This window comes from Fundulus heteroclitus, chromosome 15, assembly GCF_011125445.2.
Source record: "Fundulus heteroclitus isolate FHET01 chromosome 15, MU-UCD_Fhet_4.1, whole genome shotgun sequence".
NCBI classification, from domain to species: Eukaryota; Metazoa; Chordata; class Actinopteri; order Cyprinodontiformes; family Fundulidae; genus Fundulus; species Fundulus heteroclitus.
In genome coordinates this window covers 8636454-8658739 of record NC_046375.1, presented here as the reverse complement: position 1 = coordinate 8658739, position 22286 = coordinate 8636454, and the positions used below count along the sequence as shown (strand labels likewise).

The 22286-nt window shown below is 42.7% G+C and overlaps 1 protein-coding gene and 1 non-coding gene across 2 annotated transcripts; both read right to left on the bottom strand.

Moving 5' to 3' along the window:
- Positions 1-547: 547 nt before the first annotated feature.
- laptm4a (lysosomal protein transmembrane 4 alpha) lies at positions 548-14030 on the bottom strand. Its single transcript, XM_012869110.3, has 7 exons — positions 13782-14030; positions 11598-11718; positions 5798-5874; positions 4855-4977; positions 3087-3182; positions 2803-2901; positions 548-1500 (listed from the first exon to the last, which is right to left on the bottom strand). Exons 1-7 carry the CDS (start codon positions 13950-13952, stop codon positions 1426-1428), a joined length of 762 nt encoding a protein of 253 aa, XP_012724564.2. The 5' UTR covers positions 13953-14030; the 3' UTR covers positions 548-1425.
- A 1480-nt stretch (positions 14031-15510) lies between these two features.
- Positions 15511-21051, bottom strand: LOC105930768. The gene is made up of 5 exons (XR_004932838.1): positions 20912-21051; positions 18039-18117; positions 17851-17921; positions 17649-17763; positions 15511-17559 (listed from the first exon to the last, which is right to left on the bottom strand). It is a non-coding gene; the product is annotated as an uncharacterized LOC105930768 (transcript).
- Between the last annotated feature and the right edge of the window lie 1235 nt (positions 21052-22286).

The window sequence follows — 22286 nt, the reverse complement described above, 5'->3', positions numbered from 1 at the left end:
TACTGAATTCCTTTTTGCGTCCAAAAACACACAGCATGCATTTATAAAAATCTGATTTTCCTGTCACATTATTCTCCTTAATAAAAGGATTGTTCTGTTCCACAAATTTGACAATACTGAACAGCAATTATACTCACAGAGCAAGTTACCATTTCTGAATTTCTCTGCATTCTACTGAGATTTTATATGATCCAACAACACAAAGTTGTGCCAATTTTTCTTTGCAAAAAAGTCTATTAGACTGGATAGTCTGTTTGAGCAGTCTTAACCAATCCCTGGCTGGGTTTGGACTTTTGCAAGCTTCCTGGTTCTTGAAGAATCACATCCCAACACGTGGTCCCATCTGACTGGAGCACCTTCTACAAGAAATTTGCTGCAAGACTCCTTACGTCCTTTTTCTAGCCAGTTTTCCATTAAAAGCCACATTTGTCGAGTGCATGTGCAAATTTAGAGTAACTAGAAGAATGTTCGGTGTTTCAAGATGAGAGAAGAATAAGAATTGAGGTCAAAAAGAGGTAAATCTGGGAGAAAATAAAATCAAGAGATCTTGAAATTGTTCGGACACGTTTATTTAAGTCAACTGTTTTTATTTTCCACAGGGATAAAATCATTACTAATAAAGTAATGGGAGGATTGCGTTGATAAGCATGCAACAACTAATGTTCACAAGACTAGCTGTTAATCTCCACGTTGAACGATCGATGTTCTTCCCTCCTTCGGTTCCCGCTGGGGGAAAACAAAACTCAGCAGCTCTCCTCATCAAGCAACACTGCAGCAAAGCGGCGATGACGCTGTGAACCGTACTACTGCGAAGCTAAATAAATACAGACCCAAAAAAAAGAAAAAAAAAAGTGCTAAAGACTGAAATCAGGACAGAGCTGCAATACTTTAGGCCTTAACAAACAGCAGAAAACTGCAACACAAACTCAACAGTAAGAACTAAGAAGCGGATTGTCATAGTTGAACAATTCTTTAGTACTTCATATATTGATCTATTAATAAAATGGTGCTGGATTCATGAGCAAACTTCAAGCAAATATTTTTTTTTTTTTCACATATCCCTTTTCCTAAGACTTAAAAAAGGGCTGAGGGTCTAGGGAGGAAAGGGTAGAGGGGGTTCCTTCTGATGCTTTTTTCCCCCACCCAAACGCCACATTCATCCATTCATTATCGCACACATTTTAATTCTTTCACATTTTTCTCTCCCCCTTCCCCCCACAATTACATCTCCAGGATGCTCCATTAACACTCTAAAGAAATACAGCGGAGAGGTTGAAGGAAATATCTTTAAAGGCCTCACACAGACACAGAGGGTTCAGAGGGGGATAAGGGCTTCGTGGTGTTCAGAAATGGTTAGACGGGGCATGTAGGAATGCATATGACGACTGGGTGCGCATGGGCGTGTCCTGGCGACACGGCTGGTGCTTAGGCCGGCATGTAAGGAGGAGGGGGGTCTTTCTCTGGCATCTTCATCGCCATCTCGTAGGTGGGCAGGATGTACTGTACAAGAAAGGAAGAAGGAAGTCGTTAGATTCATTTGGTCTCCTATAAGAACTTTTTTTTTTTTTTTTAAATGGTTCGACTAAAACGCAGCAGGTCAGGCGACGAAGCAGAAACATAGAAAAACTGATGAATCTTCCAAATGTACCTGGCGCTTTTTTTGAGCTGTCAAACATGTATAGTTTGGGTTTAAGAGTTAAAAAGAGTTCATATCTTCTGCTACAATGTGCTGAATCATTAATAATGAATATTAGATTTCCAAAGCTTTTGTTTTCAGGAAAATTCAATATATTTTACAGTAAACTTAAAGAAAAAAAAACAACTGAACACTTATATTAAAACAATTTTAAGATGCGTTTTAAAATCGCCTGAGGTTAAAAAAAATTGACATAATTGAATGATATTACTCTTCCCTTAATGATTATTTCTAAGTCTTTTGTTTCCACATGCAACTGTTGCTTTTTTAAATCTTCAAATCTGGAAAACCTAAAATAATTACGTTTTGGCAAAAAACTAAACATTATGTTTAAGAGCTGATGACAAACATATCTACAATAACAGAATTTTAACATTAATTTTTAAGACATCTCCAGTTAAAAGTTGAAATTATCTAATTCCAATAATCTTCGGGTAAAATGTATAGCTTCCTTTCCAAATGATCACAGTTATAGATGTCACAACTTGCAATAACATGATTTTAACATGAATCTAGAAAAAATGCCTGGAGTCTGACTGCTTTTGTAAAGCATTATCAGATTATTTTAACTTTCTAAAAGGTAGCTGTTGCTTTTATTTACCTTCAAGCATGGAAAATGTCACATAATTGGGGGATGAACTAAATATTTTTTCACCTATGGAGAACTGATATCACTTCCATTGCACCAGTTAAACAGGATTTTAAAAGATGTCTGGCATGATTGAATCCTAATACGCTTCATAAAGATGGCGACTCTGCTGTTGTAAATAGGAACTTTTCAAATAAAATTTATGCTTTTTTTAGTCTTTTTTTTTTTAGTATATTGGGTAACAAAAACAAAACAATTCCCCCCATATATTGAGAAACCATATACTATCCATAACACAATAGCAAGAACATTTACATTATTTGTAATTCATGTTAATTAACGCCTTTGTGACGCATTATTGTTATTTATTGCATTTTCAACATGCCAGACCTCCTGTATGCGTCTAGTGGGCCCCCTGCTGGCTCGCCTTAGACATTACAGCCATGAAATCACCTGCCAGGATGTCATCATGTCAACGACGTCCTGCCCATAAATATTGACGGCGGCTGCCACATACCTGGGGAGGGGTCTCGAAAGCGGGGTAGACAGCAATCTCTGGCATGTTTCTGTTGTTGATGTACTTGTAGCAGTTCCACACGCAGTTGATCAAGTAAGCCTGGAAGCCAAAGAGAGGACTACAGTCATCCATGAACAATCACACATCGTCATAAAACATCGGGCATTTTTATTTCGGCAGCCAGATATTACGTGCTCGCATGCCAACTGGTCGTACGATTGACAGACGAGGTTCAAGCTTGACGTAAACGGTTTTCTTTTTTGCTGCGTAACTGATAGACTCACCTTGAGGATGATCAGGAAGGCGAAGAAGACCAACACGAAGAGGAGGAGGCAGCTGGAGTTCAGAGACAGAAGGTAATCCTTGTAGGGGAAATCCGGCTGAGAGGCAGAGAGAACAAAACGGCGTCGTGTCGTCACCGGAGTCTTGCCATATAATTTCAGTTCACAAAATTATCTAAGTCACACACGAACGACTGAAAACACCCAACCTTAATGAACCCCCCGCTGTCAGGCGGACGCTACCTATTAGCAGAAAAAGAAACAATGCAAAGCGACCTTTCTCATTTTACATTCCTGTTGATGTAATATCACTGCGTGGTAGTTGCTCATTTTAAGTATCCGTGCGGTTTGTGTGCGTGAGTGCCAGAGCTCTAAGGTCATGGGAGTAATTCTCATTTAATGGCCCCAGGGCCCGATTACATAAACTGCTTTCTATTAAAAATGTTAGTGAGCGCAGCCGAACCTGCATTTATAAGAACTCCCCACCGACTGTAAACGGTAGATTGTATTCACTGACACCCGTTCGTCTGTCCACAACAATAACGCGTCACTGTCTTATTTATCTAAACCATCCACTGCAACACAATGCCTGGCAAAAATATTCAGAAGTTTGAAGTTTGGCTTTTTTTATTTAGCATTTTGTGACGTTACACCTACAAACTTAAAAAGGGAGGCATGCATCTGCTTTTAGCCCTGTTCACCTTGGTACCCTTAAATAAAACCCAGTGTGATTATTTGCCTTCAAGAGTCCCTTCATACCTCAGCAGCTGTTCTCAAGAGGCCTAAGAACGTTTGTACATTTGTGAACACTATAAGGGACGGAAAACCCTCACCCTCTTTACAATGCGACGGTGGCAGCATCATGCTGTGGGGCTGCTTTTCTTTTTTCTATAGGAATGACAAGGAATCTGGTCAGAGATGGAGAAACCTTTAATGGGAGACCGTGGCCGAGGTTCTCCGCCCAAGCGGAGGCTGAAGCAGGGATGCATCTAAAAGTTGTGGGACGGTAGCTCTTGTGGATGGACCCAGGCACTCCAGGTTTAGATACAATCATCTTCATGTATTCGTAGGATTGGGCGACAAATCGATTAATTCAAATTTACTATATAGTAAGATTTAATTTTTGGAAAATCTGGATTTTATTTTGAAAATGCACTCGTTGGGCTTCGATGAAGAGAATAGCGCGCAATGGCTAATATATGTTTATGAAAATATATTGTCAAAATATTGTAAAGAGGAATTTTTTTTTAATAATACGAGTCTAGCTTGACAAAGTAGTAGAAACTTTAGTCATTCTAATTGCAATTGTAACAGACGTAAACAGGGGATTCAACTGACTCAGAAAGATAACTGCATGAAACCCTATTTAACTTTTTATGCGTTAAACATATTGAAGACTACTTTGTTGTTGTTTTTTCTTTATACTTCAAAATATGCACTGCTTCGTGCTAATCTATCTCAAATAAACTGAATAAAATACAGTGATGTTACTCTGGCTGTAACATCACAACATTTAAAAATGTTCAAAGGGTTTCAAGCTGTTGAAAATAAAATAACCATACTGTCATATGCAAAAACGGATAATCCTATTATTAAAATCGTGCATTTTCTTCATGCACAATAATCGCAACCTCCTGTTTATTAACGAGTAAAACGAGCGCGGCTAAAAACAGGCAACGCTGAGTGAGCCGACGGGCAAAGTCATAGAGGTTGAAGTGGACATAAGAGAACCTTATGTCCAGAAACCTGACAGTGAGCGGTTGGGACTGACCAGCTGCTCCAGGTAGTCCCGGATCCTAGGAAGGTACGTGAGAGAGCTGATGGCCACCAGGCAGCACAGAGCAAAGTCAAACAGCTGGTAGCAGAAAAACGGGATGAGCCATCCATCACGGTGCTGAGGAAGGTGGACACAGGTAAAAAAAATAATAATAAATGAGATAAAACAGTAACGCGTGCTGGTTTTTATTTAATTTGGAAGGACCACAACGCTTTAGTTTCCTCCAACCTCCACACATCATTTAATTTCGTTCTCGAAATAAATAACATAAACAAACATATTCTATACCCAAGTCTTCTTGGTTATGGAGTTAAAAAATGTTTTCTCTTATACAGATTACATTCAGATTTAAATTAAAATAAGCACTGTGGTTCCTCCTTTATTAGCAAAGCATTTGGGATTTCACTAAAACACTTGGGCTGGGGCAGAAGCCCACGTCGCTCAGGCTAACGTTTACGTTCCTAATATCTCTCACATGCGGCGATAGTCGCCATTCTCTACTGGAAGGGACTCTAACGCGCTTTACAGGAAAGGCTGTCTTAGCGCAGCTGAAGTAGGACTTTTTGGACGGACAGTCTGGTGTTCCCGGCGAGCGGACGTGAGTCATACTTCAGCTGCGCGGTTCGAGCTAGCAGTTCAATGAAGGTTCGTGTGACAAAGCTATCAAACCTGCGGTTCTTGTTGCCATCGGGCAGGCCTGTGAGGTAAACATGACACGCAGTGAAAACACAGCATGGCGTGGTACAAACCCCCTAAAGCACAGTTCTTTTTTTTTTTTTAGACAGCTGCTCAAAACGCTTTATGATGCCTTACTTCTCAACCCCGGTGCTAGCTCTAAAACAGCTCGGAAGCTGAACTCCCCCCTCCCTCCCAGGATTACATACTTGCACAGGAAGCCATGACAATCCCTTCAATGTGTTGTGAAAACCCGACTTACAGTGATGGCTCCGTATACCATCATGGCACTGATGGTGAGCATCAGCAGAGAGATGGCAAATCCGACACAGGCATTTTCTGCAAGAGAGAAAGAGATGCAATCGCTGAAGCCCGGTAACCGTGTAAGCTGGGAGTGGATGGTGAGTGGAGATAAAAACGCGTATTTGCCTGCGCCCTAAAGAGGCAGCCGGGATTTGCATACGCCGATAAGAGGGGCCTTCTCGGTCGGCTTTAAAAAGGGCAGCTCTGGGGAGCATTAAGTCAATCCTTTCAGCGGCGACGGTAAATATTAAAGAGACCGTCTGAGATAATTGAATGGTCTAGCTCTCGCATCCTCTTTTCTCTCGTCGCGTCTCCGCTCACTTAGTTAACTCTTGCACCGTGGGCTGCTTGTGCCAGAGCTGCTGCAGCGATGCAGTCTGGGTGAACTCTTTGTTACTGTGTGTCTCGGGCAAACAAGCTGTGCATCGGTTGAACCAGCCTGACACTCCTTGCAGCTTGGGGAAGAAAAAAATAAATAAATAAAAAAAGAAGAATCACTGTCTACAGGAGCTGATAACTCAAAACTAGTTTATGAATGAGCTAAGCACTTCAACCTGTTTTACTAGTATTACCATCCACCTGTAGAGGAAAATACAGTTGACTCTATATCTGTTTTTAAAACAAAGTTCGACAGGCATTATCCTGTATTTTTGGAAAAAATACCTAATTCCACTAGATTAACTTAATTGGGGCTTATACACTGCTCAAAAAAATTAAAGGAACATCATTTAATCAGAGTATTATATCATTTTCATCAAAAGATGTGGCAGCCTATTGTTATAAACACATTACTCAGTCCATGTCAGTAAATATTTCCAGCAGGATTTTTTTCCCCCCTCAATTGAGACCTGATGTGTTTTCAAAATGTTGCTTTAATTTTTCTTAACAGCGTATAAAGAGCTTCAGTGAAGGGTTCTTACACCGTCTTTCCACACATCCTTCATGTTATGCTTCCAAAAAGATTCTTACAGTCACATGTACTCAGTCCACTTTTAGCAGTAAATGCATATGTTCGCTACGGGTTTACTACATATATTTCTACATTTAAGTTACATGTTTAATTAAGTTAGTTATTTACATAGAACTGATACAAAACTCTATAAAACAATCCCAATGAATAGACTAAATTATAAAGTCAATACAATCCAATTTAAACCCACCAGATTGCACCCACAACGATAGTTACGTATGTAACTACGGTTCTATGAATCCCGGATGACCGCCAGAGGCGGTGCTTCAAGCACTGAATGATCACTCTTGCGCTTGCGCAGGTCGAGAATTAGTATCAACAAAGTCACCTGTGACCTACCGGTGATCAGCGGAAGCCTATATAGGCACGTGACACCGGTAGTTCAGTCCCTCGATCTTCTCGTGAGCCAGCAATACCGAGGGACCGAACGCTCTGGCGGTCATCCGGGATTCATAGAACCGTAGTTACATACGTAACTATCGTTCTATTTCATCCCTACTGACCGCCAGAGGCGGTGCTTCAAGCACTGAATGACGTATGCCAACAAGGTCCCGAGGGATGTAGAAAGAAAGGAACAACCCACCGGAAACCGGCAGCAGCACCTACCTTAGCGGGACGCACCAGGTGGTTGCTGCAGGATGCCCTGGAGAGGATGAGGCGTAGCCATGTTAACTCTATAGAACCTCGTGAAAGTGGTCGGCACAGACCATGAGGCCGCCTCGCAGATGGACTCCAGTGGCACCCCCGTCATGGCAGCCCACGAGGTTGACAGGCTCCTCGTGGAGTGGCACCGCACTCCCTGAGGCAGGGGCTGACCCTGCAGAGAGTATGCCACAGATATCGCCCCCACAACCCAACGTGCCAGCCGTTGCTTGGACAGGGCACAACCTCGCCGCTGGCCAGCATAGCATACGAAGAGGCTGTCGGTCAGTCGCATGCTCGCTGTAGCGCGGACATAGGCCTCCAGCGCTCTGACTGGGCACAGAGCTTCAGAAGGGGTCCCGGACTCGAACCGGGATAACCGAAGCGGCAAGACTGTGCCTGCCACTGTGGGGGCCTTCGGGACGAAGGAAGAATCGGTCCACAGGGTCACCCCGGAGCCATCCGGGTTCCACCGACAACAGGGCTCGGCTATAGACAGGGCATGCAGTTCCCCCACTCGTCTGCCGGAAGCCATGGCCAGCAGGAAGGCCGTCTTCATTGAGAGCCGTTCCAGATCCACTGCTGCAATCGGCTCAAAGGGTGGGGAATGAAGAGCTTCCAGTACTAAATTAAGATCCCAGGTAGGAGCCATCCGGCGCCTCGGAGGATGTAAGCGTCTTGCGCCCCTGAGGAACAGCACTATGTCCCTATACCTTCCAACAGAGCAGCCATTGAACCCAGTGTGCCAGTGGGAAATGGCAGCCACATAGACCTTCAGGTTGGAAGGGGACCGCCCCCGGTTACGCAACTCCTGAAGGAAGTCCAGCACGGATTGAATGGGACAGTGTATGGGGTCCAGCCCCTTATTGACACACCAGGTGGTAAAAGCTGCCCATCTGGCTGTGTAAGCAGCCCGGGTGGATGGTGCCCATGCACAGGCTATTGTGTGGCCCACATCGCCCCCGAATCGGGAGAACGTGGGGTCGGACCCTGCAGGGGCCAAAGCCAAAGGCGCAGGCGGCCCGGGTCGGGGTGGAGAATCTGACCCCCCAGTTGGGATAGGAGGTCCCTCCTGGATGGGAGGGGCATCGGCGAGCTGTAACAAAGCCTGCGCAGCAGAGGAAACCAAGTCCTCGCTGGCCAGAATGGGGCTATCAGCAGGAGCCTGTGCCCTTCCTGGAGAACCCGCAGGAGGGTCTGGGGAATCAGACCCAATGGGGGAAAGGCATAGAGGAGAGTTCTGGGCCAATCGTGGGCCAGCGCATCGCACCCCAGGGGACAGGAACTGTCTGACAGGGAGAACCAGAGGGGACAGTGGGCCGTGTCTCTGGAGGCAAAGAGGTCCACGCCTGCTCTGCCGAATGTCCCCCAGATGTGATCCACCACCTCCGGGTGGAGTCGCCACTCTCCTGGAAGAGGCGATGTGCGGGAGAGGAAGTCCGCGGGCCCGTTGCGCCAGCCTGGAATATAGGCCGCCCTGAGGCTGGTGAGGCGAGACGACGCCCACACCATGAGCTGGTGTGTTAGGGACAGCAGTCTCGGGGACCTGGACCCACCCTGGTGATTGATGTGGTAAACCACTGTGGTGTTGTCTGACCAGACCAGCACATGCTTCCCCCGTAGTCCCGGAAGAAAACTCCGGAGTGCGAGGGCTACAGCCCGGAGCTCCAGGGCATTGATGTGTTCCCTCTGCACCCGTGTGGACCACACTCCCTGTGTCACGCGGTCCCGCCAGGTTGCGCCCCAACCCAGAGTGGAAGCGTCCGTATATACAGCCTCCCTCCGGCACGGAAGGGGCCCGAGCGGAACTCCTCCCACAATGTAGGATTCGTCCCTCCACAGGGACAGAGACCGCAGACAGTGCGGCGCGACACAAATTCTCCTGTGTCTGTGTGCCTGACGGGTGGGGTCCAGAGCCAGGCTGTTCAGCCACATCTGCAGAGGGCGCAGTGAGAGAAGCCCCAGTGGAACCACACTGGAAGCAGCGGTAAGCGTGCCCAGGAGGCTCAGATAATCTAAGAAACGTGGTGCCGCACCACGATGGAAGGCAGGCAACATAGTTAAAATACTGGTCACCCGCTGGGGAGAAGGACGGGCGGTCATGGAGACAGAGTTCAGGAGAATGCCCAGGAACACTGTCACCTGGGAGGGGGTGAGGCTGCTCTTCTCCAGATTTACCTTCAAACCCAGCCGGTGCACATGGGAGAGCACCAACTGGGTGTCCCTGATCGCCTGACTGCGGGTTGCAGCACAAATCAGCCAATCGTCCAGATAGGGCAGTATACGAATTCCCTGTGCCTGCAGGGGGGACAGAGCTGCTGCCACCACCCTGGTGAACACTCGGGGAGACAGGGAGAGCCCAAACGGGAGTACCCTGAACTGGTAATGGCACCCCTGAAATGCAAAGCGGAGAAACCGCCAGTGAACCTGTGCCACAGGGACGTGGAAGTATGCATCCCTCAGGTCGATTGACGTGAACCAGTCGCCTGGGGAGATCGCCTGCAGAACCCCCTTGGCTGTAAGCATGCGGAAGGGCATGTCCTTCAGATAGGTGTTGAGCCCCCTGAGGTCCAGCACCGGACGAAGATTCCCATTCTTTTTGGGGACCAGAAAATACACTGAGTAAGGATAACTGATCCACTTTAGAGGACAGCCCCCGCCCCGAATGGCGGGACTTCTTCCCAGCTATTTGTGGAGCGTCCGAGGCAGGGCGTTTAGAGGATAACCCCTGGCCAGGGGGCAACTGTTCCTGCTGGTGAGAGCCCATCCAGGGAACAGGCTGCTCGACTGAGGACAGCCGGGCCAGCCGCGCCGCATGGGGCAGAACGCTGCAATTGGGGCAGGCAGCCTCGGTAAGCGCCTCCTTGAGGTGGTCAACACCCAGACAAGGGGGACACAGGTCATGGCCATCCTCAGGATGCAAAGGGGCTAAACAAGTGGAACAACAAAGACGTTCCATCTCTGAGTGATGGAGCCCGTACTCAGGAGCCGCTTCACCCACTTGACCGAGCAGAAATCGCCACTAGTGAAATGGATGTTTCAATTTAGTTCACCAAAAAACACTCAGCGCGGGCAGAAAACGCCACTGGCGAGGTAATGTAAACAGTAACGACCTGTTTCGACCAGGTTCAACCAAAGAAACTCAGCGCGGGCAGAAAACGCCACTGGCGAGGTAATGTAAACAGTAACGACCTGTTTCGATCAGGTTCAACCAAAGAGACTCAGCGCGGGCAGAAAACGCCACTGGCGAGGTAATGTAAACAGTAACGACCTGTTTCGATCAGGTTCAACCAAAGAAAACTCAGCGCGGGCAGAAAACGCCACTGGCGAGGTAATGTAAACAGTAACGACCTGTTTCGACCAGGTTCAACCAAAGGAACTCAACATGGGCAGAAAACGCCGCTGATGAGATAACTGTAAACAGTAACAAACTGTTTCAATCAGATTCAACCAATAAACTCGGCGCGGGCAGAAAACGCCACCGGCGAGGTAAAAACGAACGATAACCGACTTGTTTAAATCAGGTTAAACAAAAGGACTCAACGCGGGCGGAGGACGCCACCGGTGAGTAAACAAAACGAGCAGCTACTACCAGCTGCTAACTCAAGCAACACCGGCGGGTCAAGACGCTACCCGCGGGGTTCAGAAAAATGAAAGGAAACAGACTCACCCAATGAGGTCTGTAGGCACAATCGTCGCTCGCGCAGCCCCTGGAGGGCGAGCACGCCCGCAGCTCCGACCGCAAACGATCACGGGGCTACTGGCAGCGAGCTGACGGAGAAAGCGGTTATACAGAGAAAACTCACGTGTCTGTAGAAGGAACCGCTCACAACAAACCTGCGTGCGAGAAGATGAGAAGGGACTGAACTACCGGTGTCACGTGCCTATATAGGCTTCCGCTGATCACCGGTAGGTCACAGGTGACTTTGTTGATACTAATTCTCGACCTGCGCAAGCGCAAGAGTGATCATTCAGTGCTTGAAGCACCGCCTCTGGCGTTCAGTAGGGATGAAATAAAAACCGATATCAAACTCTAACAGCTACACCGCTGAGTTCGTTGCTCCTTGCATTTATGACCATTTATACTCAACCCAAATCTTTTTTTTTTGTGAAGAAAATTATTCTTGAGCAGATCCTTTCGTCTTACCGGACATCCGGTCGGAAGCAAAGTAATGGTCGATGACCTCGTACTGCAGGTCGATGGTTGGTACGTTCTCTGGGTGCGTCACAGCCACAGTCAGCAGGATTCCCATCAACAGGTTGACCACCTGTACATATGGCCGCAAGAGAATAAAACACGAGTTAAATTGAACTGAAACTGAAATTAAGCGGAACTCACTTTAAAAAGCGGTATGAGGTTCTAGCTGCAGATAACGGATAAAAAATAAATAATCAAAAGAATAAAGTGCCTTGCTGAACCAAATAACTATAAAAATAAAACATGAGACTGGATGAAAGTTGTTGTTTTTTTTATCATTATGTTTGGTGTGTGTTATGTTAATTATATGATGTAAAGTTAATCCAAAGAAAAAAAATAAAGCTTGCCTGGCCCTTCAAATAGGAAGTAAGATCTAGAGCGCTGGGACAGAATTAAAGAAAGTGGATGAAAATAAAAAAAGGCACACTAACAAAACTCTCCTTCGGCAAACGGATCTAAAGGTTTCCAAGCAAGGCCGGAAATTTGGCGGTAAAGCACTCCAACCTGTTTTCAAAACTGATTGTTAACGTGACTGTTACTCGATTTTCACTCACACAAATGACTCACCCTGCTTATAGCGCTTAATCCACTGAGCCCCTACATATTCATGCCGGCATACCACAGTCTAGGCAAAGAAAAAGGATGAGTTGTGACGGCAGCCAAAGTTTTTGTAAGTTTGCATTTAGGTCTGAGCTCGGCTCTTTCACTGTCTTCAGCAGACAAAAGGACGAGAACACCGAGCAGAGATGTAATCTACATGTACTGTCTGGCACAGACTATTTTGACCTAGGCAACACTCAAGCTGGGATATGACAGGTCCCAAAAATGTAAGTGAACTAGGAAGAAAATAGAAAGAAAAAAAAAGACACAGACATGTTTATTTGTTTGCTCTTTTAATTACTACAACCTTTTAGATATGACAATATTTAACTGGTAAATACAAGCTCTATGACGGCATTGAATATATACACCTCAGTATGGCATGTTGCAAATGCCATACTGAGGCAATAGTTAGCTAAGGCAGGTCTGAAAATATTTTTCTTGAAAGGACAAATTATAGTAGTAAAAGATCAGTGGTTTGATGCAATAGCAACAGAGGGTGTTGCTGTGCAGCAATGTCCTAGAGACAGATCCATAATAGTGAGGTGTAAGATGCAGGTAGAAACCACAAACATGGAGTCCCATGGGTAGGTAGCCGGAGTAGTGCACAGGAACATCTTTGCAGAGAACGGGCCAGAAGCCATAGATGACAAAGATATGCTTCCAGATCTGAACCAATCATCTGATGGCGGGCTAACCACACATGTTAAGCAGTTAAACCAAACAATCATGTTTCCTTCCACAGTTTATTTTTATTTATTATTATTATTATTATTATTATTATTATTATTATTATTATTATTATTATTATTATTTTAAGGCCTGTATTCATAGTTGCATAATCCAGTTACACCGGTATTGGTATTATTATGTTGTTATGATAATGCCATGTGTAGTACTTCAAAACCACAGGAAAACTTCACAGTAACGACGAACTAAAAGTATTGCGGTTCTAATCACAATTGTTCACCACAGGGAATATTCAATTGTGATTTTGCGTAAACATCTATTTATTCAGAATCTCTAGACTTTTTTAAAGCCCGCGTACGCTTATCACGATGTGCTTCTGCGCATTCTTATTTTACCATCTGATAACGGTTGTGCAGAAGTTAGCCAAACATCGGCTAATTTAAGCCCAATGTCACAGGCTCGACGCGTCCGGGTCTCACATAAAAGAAAAATGCCTCCAACAACCACACAATGACAACGTTCATTGCAAAGGGCTGTTTAATTTAATCTCCAACAGTAAAATTGAACAGGCCAATCGAAGCGAAGCACCAAACAAGTTAGCCAGTCGTAGCTAACCCTTAGCATCCTGTTAGCATCACTTCCCCTATAAAACTGGCTTTTGACGGTCGGACGTTGAGCCCAAAAGTCATTTAAGTAAACAAAAAAAAAAGGCAATCACAACTGGACATTAACCATGTCTACATCGCAAGGTTTATGTAACTCTTCGATTATGCGAACTTAACAGACGAACGACGCAGGCTAGCGGTGGCGTATTGACCGTTATCGAGAACCATCTTAACGCACCATATACCATGTCCCCAGGATGATGGTCCCGGTCCGAACATGGCAACATCCGCAGCACCGGGTGGTGTACAGTCTATCTCGGCTTGGCTTGAAGTGATGCATGTCCTCTACGAGCGTAGGGAGAAACATCTGGAGAGCTGGCAGGAAACGTCGGCAAAATCTTCTCAGCATCAACAGTCAGCTAACGACCGCGGAGAAACGCCCACCACTTCCCTCGACGACCTGCGCACAACTGTAGCTAAAAACAAACGCTCCGTTGTTCCGGAAGGGGCGGAGACGCGGCGTTTGATTGGCAACTGCTGTAACCAATGGCAACGAAGAGGCCTCCGAATGCGGAAGCGATCCGCGACGCTTGCTGGACCTTGATCTAAAAAAAAGAACTAGTGAAAAACGAATGATAAAGTATAGTATATCAAATAATTAAAACTGAAAGTAGCAAAGTAGAATTCCAAAAATATATAAATATAACCTTTCAAACAGCTTCACCTTTTGAATGCAGCCAGGAATTGTTGACTTTGTTAAAAGTTAAGAAGTAATTGTCATTCACTAGCTTTAATATATGTTAAATGTTAATTTAGTAGTCTGCTTACTGATTACCCTTGAAGGCAATCAGTATCATAATAAAGGGTCTAAATAAACATGCACACCATACTTTTCACATTTTTATTTGTGAGATAAAAGAGATATCTCTTTCTCCATTCCATAATGCAGTATTTTGTCTTGGTCTATCACAAAACATACATCGTCATGTTTATAGTGTGAAAAAAGAGTGAAACTGTGCCTTGAAAGAAAGATGTTGAAGTCACCGAATCAAGTTTCTGAATAGGCAGAACCAGAACCAAATTTTTATTGCACCCTAAAAAGTAAAAGCTTAGGATATAAAAATGGTTTGCAGTTCTAATCTGAAGTTCCCGTGTACATCATGTTTATTTTTGGACTTTATAACTTCCTTTGAGCCATTATTTATTTATTTATTTAGGGTGGGTGAATAATAAAACAAACCATGTCATTTAATATATATATATATATATTTATTTTTATATTTTTTTATTACACACACACACACACACACACACACTTGGTTGCGCAATTTAAAATCTCTTGTCAATTTTGTTAAATCTACACAAAGTTTTATTTAGATTCAAATTAGCATAACCAAGAGATTATTAATAGGGCTGAGGTTGGGGCCATTTATAAAGTAAGTGTTAGCCTGATTTATCCATTGTGAATTGAGTTACTGAAATAAATGAAAGTTTCAATACAATTTCAATACAATTTTCAAGGAGTCAGTAATTAATTCTTAGAAGTGGTCCTGGGAAACAGTTCTTCAGAGATTTTTGAAAGTCTTCTAACAGATTTCTTAGTACTGACTGACTACTCCAGGTTTTTAAGTTCAGTCCTTGTACCTGACCATTTCCAGAAGAGTGCATTTTTGTATGCTTGGGCCCAACATACACACACACATTCCACCTTAAAAAGGTTTCCGACTCAAGTGATGAACCAGCATTGCATCTATGCCAAAACAACTTAAATCATGTTAAGGTGTGACTTGTTCCCATTTATTTGGGTCCACACTCTAACACCAGAAGAAGAAATAAAACAGTTATGACAGGCATACAGTTTAACATTACACAAATTTAGTGGTTTCTGATTATTTTTCTACCCTTATAAGCTTGACATACTGCTTAATTAAATCATCCAACCAAATAATGAGAATCAGGATCAGACATAAAGTGTATAAAGTGTTTATTTCATGGAGAGAAAAAAATCCTATTACATAGTAGGTTTACAGACTCATTTTGTATTTTTTAGCAAAATAAAAAAGGTGAGTATATTTTTTTACTGCCCTTATAGTACTAAATCAGCCCATACACAAATTAATACATTAAATATGTAGTATGAAAACCTAAAGCCTTAGTACAAACTTTAATGACACTAAAAAGTTGTTTGTAAGTGAGCAAAAACCAACAAAAACACAAGATCTGGAAAGTGCAGCAGATGATAGCATTAACGTTCTATTATAATGACAACACATACAAATCAAGATCTTCTGTAGTAAAAACTTCCAAACATCTAAAAAGAGGTATAAGCTGCCACAGAAATTTGTATTTTTTTCCAGATTTGTTTACGCTTTTTATATTAAATGCTACAAAGAAAACAAAACAATGGAAACTACAGACTCGTGACAATTAGTGCATTGCATCCGGTTTCAAACCAGTGTCAAGGATTATATGGAACAGACTGAATCCATCTTAAAATAAAGTTAAATTATTCAAAGTAAATGTCAGTTTACAGATACAAATGGTAAATGATCAAAAACACATCAGCCACCAAGAAGTATTCACATCCTTTCTCTTTCACTCAGTTTATTATATTAGTCTGATTCTGAAAAATATTTGATTTTTTTAAAAACAAATATTGACAAAAAAAAAAATCATAGTGGCAAAGTGAGAACATGTTTTCCGGTATTTTTGTAAAGAAAAGATAAATGTTGTAGGTACTTAAGTACGCATCCACTGCATTTGCTAGGCAAATTAAAACTCCTCTTAGCTGCATCTGATTTCCACAGCTTCACTGGGTTCCACCTTTGCTCAATTTAGGTCACTGGACATGATTTGGAAAGGAACACACTTGCTTATGAAAGGTCTCACAGTTGACAGTGCATGTCAGAGCAGAAACCAAGCAATAAAGTCAAAGGAATGGTGCTGAGATCCCTGAGATTGTGTTCAGAAACACAATCGGGAGAAAGATGCGAAAACTAATTTGGCAGCATTGAAGGTCCTTAAAAACACCTTGGTCTTTATCATTCATAAATGAAAGACTTTTAGAACCACCGGGACCCTCCCTAGATTTGGCTTCCCAACCTAACTAGGGTAATCAGGGAGAAACGGTGTGGGTAAGACAGGTGAACGAGGCAGAACCAGACACCAAGGCAAAGCCCAAGCATTACGTTGAGCATACAGGACGACGATTCAGAAGGTCAGCCAATGCTAATGCACTCTAACAATCAGGCACGTACGCTAGATTGAACTCACAGCTGGAAGGTTCTGGGTTCAAATCCCAGGCTGGGATGGAGTCTGAATGTTCTTCTCTAAAATTGCTCTCAGGTTTGAACGTGCATGGCTGTTTGTCCCGTGTTTTCTCTGCGTTGCCCTGTTCTGGACTGGCAGCCTGTCTAGGATGTACCCTACCTACCTGCCAGCTGCTGCTTAAGATAGGAACCAGTTCCCCTGTGACCCTGCATGGACGAGCAATATGGATGGACAAGAATACTGATAAACCACTGGATTAACAACCTTTAAGCCAAAAAAAAAAAAACAATTGTGCATCTTCCTAAAAATCTGTTTTGGCCTCATCATCATGGAGTAGAGTGTACTGCAGGTCTTTAAGGGGGGGAGAAAAGAAGTAAGACTCAAAATTATTACAGAACACAACCTGACAAATTGTTGAAAAATTGAAGGAGATGAATACTTTCAGGTGGCACGGTGCATTTTGATTAAGTGCAAGAAAATAAAAAGTTGATCCTTCAGTTCTTTTGAGAAATTTATTTCACAGCAGCTCTCCACAATCCAGAAGAAGGGAAGAAGGCACCCTGCAGGGCTTTAAACATTTAAAACCAACCTGGATACGTCCCTGATCGGTTTGTGATAGTCTTCATCTGAAGCCTTTTTCTGACTGAGAATAGCTTCTTCTTTGTGTTTTTTCATCCATCTGTAGATTAGCATCGCTGATAGCAAAACTCCACATATTCCTCCTGTTAATCCCCCCGCAATGGCAGCTGTGGACGCAAATATAAATAACCGAGCTTATTTCAAATTCACATTTTTATAGATTCGTCACCTTCAGTACGTCTGTATCCCGCAGTACCTGCAGCGACTTCTTTGTTTTCCAGTAAACTCTCGCTGTTTGATATAACAACCAGTTTCGGTGCAGCGTCTCCGTCATGCCTGTGTGAGCTGCCCGTGTTAAGAAAGGAAGCGCTCTAAAGCAAAGCAGAAAAAAAAAGCAGCCCCATTATTTCCTGCATCATCAACCATATTACAGGCAATTTCTTTAAACTAAGTCATACCTTGGCAGTATTTGGGTTTCCGTTTGCTGGGTTTAACACAATATCTGGGCCAGGTTTGCTGCTTGTCCATTCTTTGGAGTTTTTCCATTTTCACCAGGCAAGAAAGCAAATAAAGAAAAAAAAACTGGACTAAATTATGTTTTGGGAATATTTAGAAAAAAATGGGATTCTTAACTGTTTAAATATACCATGATCTGGATCCTCTCCAGAACCAGAAACTTCCAGGTCATTTCCTGATCCCTCCATGTCCTCTGGAAGTCCAGAAAGCTTTATTTAAAGGAGGAAAATTAAACATATTAGCATATATATGACAGTAACTGAACTATACAAGGTTCTAAGGAGCAATAAGGAAATAAATCTTTCCAAGAAGACAAAGTTCCCCTAACAATCCCATAAGGATCCAGGATGTCGTCAGCAAAGAGTCATGAGCAGATAATAGGAGACGATTGCATAACTCCACCCATATGTTAAGTATCTAATTTTTTCTTTACTTTGTAAATGAATTTATAAACACTGAGTAAACAGAAATGTAACTGTCTAATCCATGTTCATTATAGGCCCATAAATATCTGCATAAATGCAGAAATACATACCGTGAAACTGCAAGAACAGCAAATTCTTATCAGGACAACATTACAGGACTTCACGATTTATGTCATACTACCCACACCCACTGAACAGGCCTGCAATAAACCTAGAGGAGCATCAGTAAGTGCCTATAAATACGGTGGACTGCAATTGCATTCCCATTCCTTTAACTTTTCTAAACTTAAATGTACTTTGGTGTATATCTACATGACGGACCAACACAAAGTAGTGCAAAGCTGTGTGACGTGGAAGGAAAGGGCTCCATGGCTTTTGTAGCCAGCCCCTCTACACTCATAACCCAGCATAAAACCTAGTGCAGCCGATATCCTTCACAAGTTAGCTGACAGGTTAATAGATTCCACTTGTATGTAACTTGATTCTAAATGCAGCTGTTCAGAACATTAGTAAACAAAAAGCCTCACGAAGACAAAGGAGCACACCACACAGGCCAGGGATGAGGCTGTGGAGAAGCTTAAAAACAGCATTCAGCTGTAAAACTATATCCCGAGCACTGTTCAAGCCATCTGAAAAAGGAAAGCTGCACAACACATCAAATTAACATTATCATCACAAAATATAAGTTAGCAATGCCACAATTTCAAAGGGCTGTTCAGAAGCAATATTTGCTAGGAAATCATAATTCAAGTGTCATACACTCACACTCTGCATGCGTCTATTTTTCATTTCCACACCTAATGCACAATCCAATAACATCACAAAGGTGAAATAGTCATGTTGGGGGAAAAAAAGGAAAATATTGGTTCATTGTATTCTCTCTTTTTTTGCGGCCACTAGAGCCGCAAAAAAAAGAAAAAAAGAAGGTGTTCTGGTCAGATTATATCAAAAGTTAGCCTTTTGTCAACGTGCATCGCATCAATGGCCAAAAAACTGACAATGCACATCAACTTAAACACGCCAGGGTGGTGGCAGCAGCATGCTGTGGGGATGATTTTCTTCAGCAGGGATATGGAAACTGGTTAATGCTGATGAAAATGTATGGAGCTAAAACACAGGGCAATTATTGTATAAAACAAAAAAGAACAAGGGATGCACCGATATGAAAATTTGTGCCGATATTGATATCCGATATTAATATTGCTCTCATGTCCGATAACCAATATTTACTGACATGTGTTCTGAGATTATCAAATTTTGCACAATTTTGTACCGACTGAAAAATATGCTAACTGAATTTTTGAACGTGGGTTATAATCTAGATTTACATGCTGCGTTTTGTATGTCTTCTTTCGACACAGTGGAAAAACAACCACACTGCTGACATTGCATGTCTGCTTCACTTAAAAACCCCACAATCCTGGCTGTCATGCATTACTGTCACTGACTCATGGCCAAAATACATTTTTTAAGAATGGTCCAATCAAAGTCCAGACCTAATTGAAATGCTGAATCTAGGGTAATACTTGATGATGTTCAGAGATGCTCTCCATTTAATGTGCATTACTTTGTGTTGGTCTATTACATAAAATCCAAATAAAACAGACTAAAGTTCAAGGTTGAAACATGACATTACAATATGTCAATAAGGCATTGTAAGTACTCATTTCTCTTCTTTTTTATTACTAAAGAACATTTGCATTTCACTTTATTATTCTGTATAATTATATGATCACATCCAGGGTCTGCAATAATGCTTTTGCATTTACATACATTTTGCGAGACCTGTTAAAGAAAAATAAATGTTTTAAAGGAAATAGTATTTCTTTACTTCCAGCGGTAGCTGAAGGACAGCATTCTTTGGAGTCTTTAAAAAACAAAACAAAAGTAGATACCTGGAATTTGTGAGCGTTGCACACTCTTATCATGAAAACCCTGTAGGGCTTTATGATAATTGTCATAATGCCCCACACCCACTAAACAAGCCTACAATAAACCTGAACAGCAAGTGCTTGTAAATACAGTAAGGACAGTTTTTTCCCCATCTATTTATTTAGGTAGAATTCATTTAATAGCTAACATAGAAAAAAATTTTTGATAAAAAAAAAAAAAACAGGCCATGTTGTGCCCTAAAATTTGTATGAATTTAATTAACAAGTAATTTTGCTATTTAAATGTATTTTTGTATAACAAAACTGGGCTAAGTAACGAATACTACAAATAATAATAATAATAATAATAATAATAATAATAATTAATAATAAATTTACTTTTTTTTTTTTTTGCTGGACCTATGGACGTCAGAACAGCGACGTTTTCAACAATCAACATACTGTAAGTAGCTAGTGGCTAAAAATAAATCAATGAGCAACTTCAGTCCCTGAAAATTGAGTTTTGGTTTGAAAGTTTGAATGTTCAAAAAGTAGAAAGACAAAAAAAAAAATCCCAAACTGTTTTATTTCAAATAAACTTAATGACTTTTTTTTTTTTTTTTTTTTTTGGCTCTTAGTTCCACAACAGGAAGTGAAAAAAGGTTAATCACGTCTCCTTCGTTTAATGAGCTTTAAAGGCGACTTACCGACACTCTGTTAGGAAGGATCAACCCCAAAGCCAGAAACATGGAGGCTGTCAGGGAGAACCGCATCTTTCCGCTGAGTTAGAAGAGTCCCCCCGTCGTTAACGCGTCTCCACCTTCCTAGGAAGAGTTCTGAATAAAAACAATTATCAGCCAGGAGCTCCAGCTGGTTTCGAGCTGCTAAACCCCACCCACCGTGAAAATGATCACGCACGCCACCCGATGGGAGGTGACTTGTCAGGTCGCAAGCCAATGCACAGCGCCCTGCACAATCACGGACGCCCAGGCAGGCTTAAAATAATTCCTACCCTTTGTCTTTCTATCTTAACTCTGCTTTCCTTTCTGGAAAACCCCAACCTTTATTCTGAGCACACCTGTTACACGAAGGGTAAAATTAGGAAAGAAATATTGGTAGAATTGCAAAGAATGCAAAGTTGCATGGTTGGTTGCACTGCTGCCTTGCTGCAAGGTCTTGGGTTCAAATCCTGGCCAGGAGTCTTTCTGCATGGAGTATGCATGTTCTCCCTGTGCAAGTGTGGGTTCTCTCCAGGTACTCCAGCTTCCTTCCACAGTTCAATAACTCCTAGGTATGGTTGTGTATCTGTGATGAACGTGTCCAGGGTTCACCTCATCCGTTGCCCAATGACCACAGGAGATAGGCGCCTGCAGCCCTGCACAGATAAATTGGTGATGCATGGATGGATGAATGGATGGTACAAATATAAATGCAAAAAAAGACGACACGAAGTGCTGTTTTCATCTAATTCAAGTTTTTTTCAAAGAATTATTGGTATTTCAAAATAATGTCGTGCATTCTGACAATTGTCATCGATTTGGAGTGACAGCATCACACGTCCTCCGACACGCTGAACAATGTGCACAAAGTTCTTTTCTGCCAGATTCAATATTTGTTTTAACTGGAGCGTTGCAGAAAAGCCCAGTGTCATTTGTCCAAAGCATAAAGTTCCAGCTAGACTGCCAGTAGTGTTTACATCTGTGCTCGTAGGACTGAAAAGCCATTCTATTATAGCTCTTCAACCTTCATTAAAGAGCTGAAGAGCTAATGGAAATCTTTCGCTTTTGGTGTCACCATTGCCTCAAAATGGCTGAATATGTAGGGACAAAGCAGAGAAGAGTATTGCAACTGAGGGAACAGTTTTCCAGCCCTTCGAGAACTTCAAAATGAGCGGTTCAACTACAGGGGAAAGCTTCAGGGCATTCAATATAGTCCAGCAAGCTCCAGGATATGTTTGCCACCCCACAGCGAGCTAGAGATCCACGCTACCACCAGTGCAGAGCTTGGTATGCATGCATCTGCAAGCACATTTAGCCCGAGGCTAAATGGGCAATGGCAAGAAAGGCAGAAGGATTGTTATTA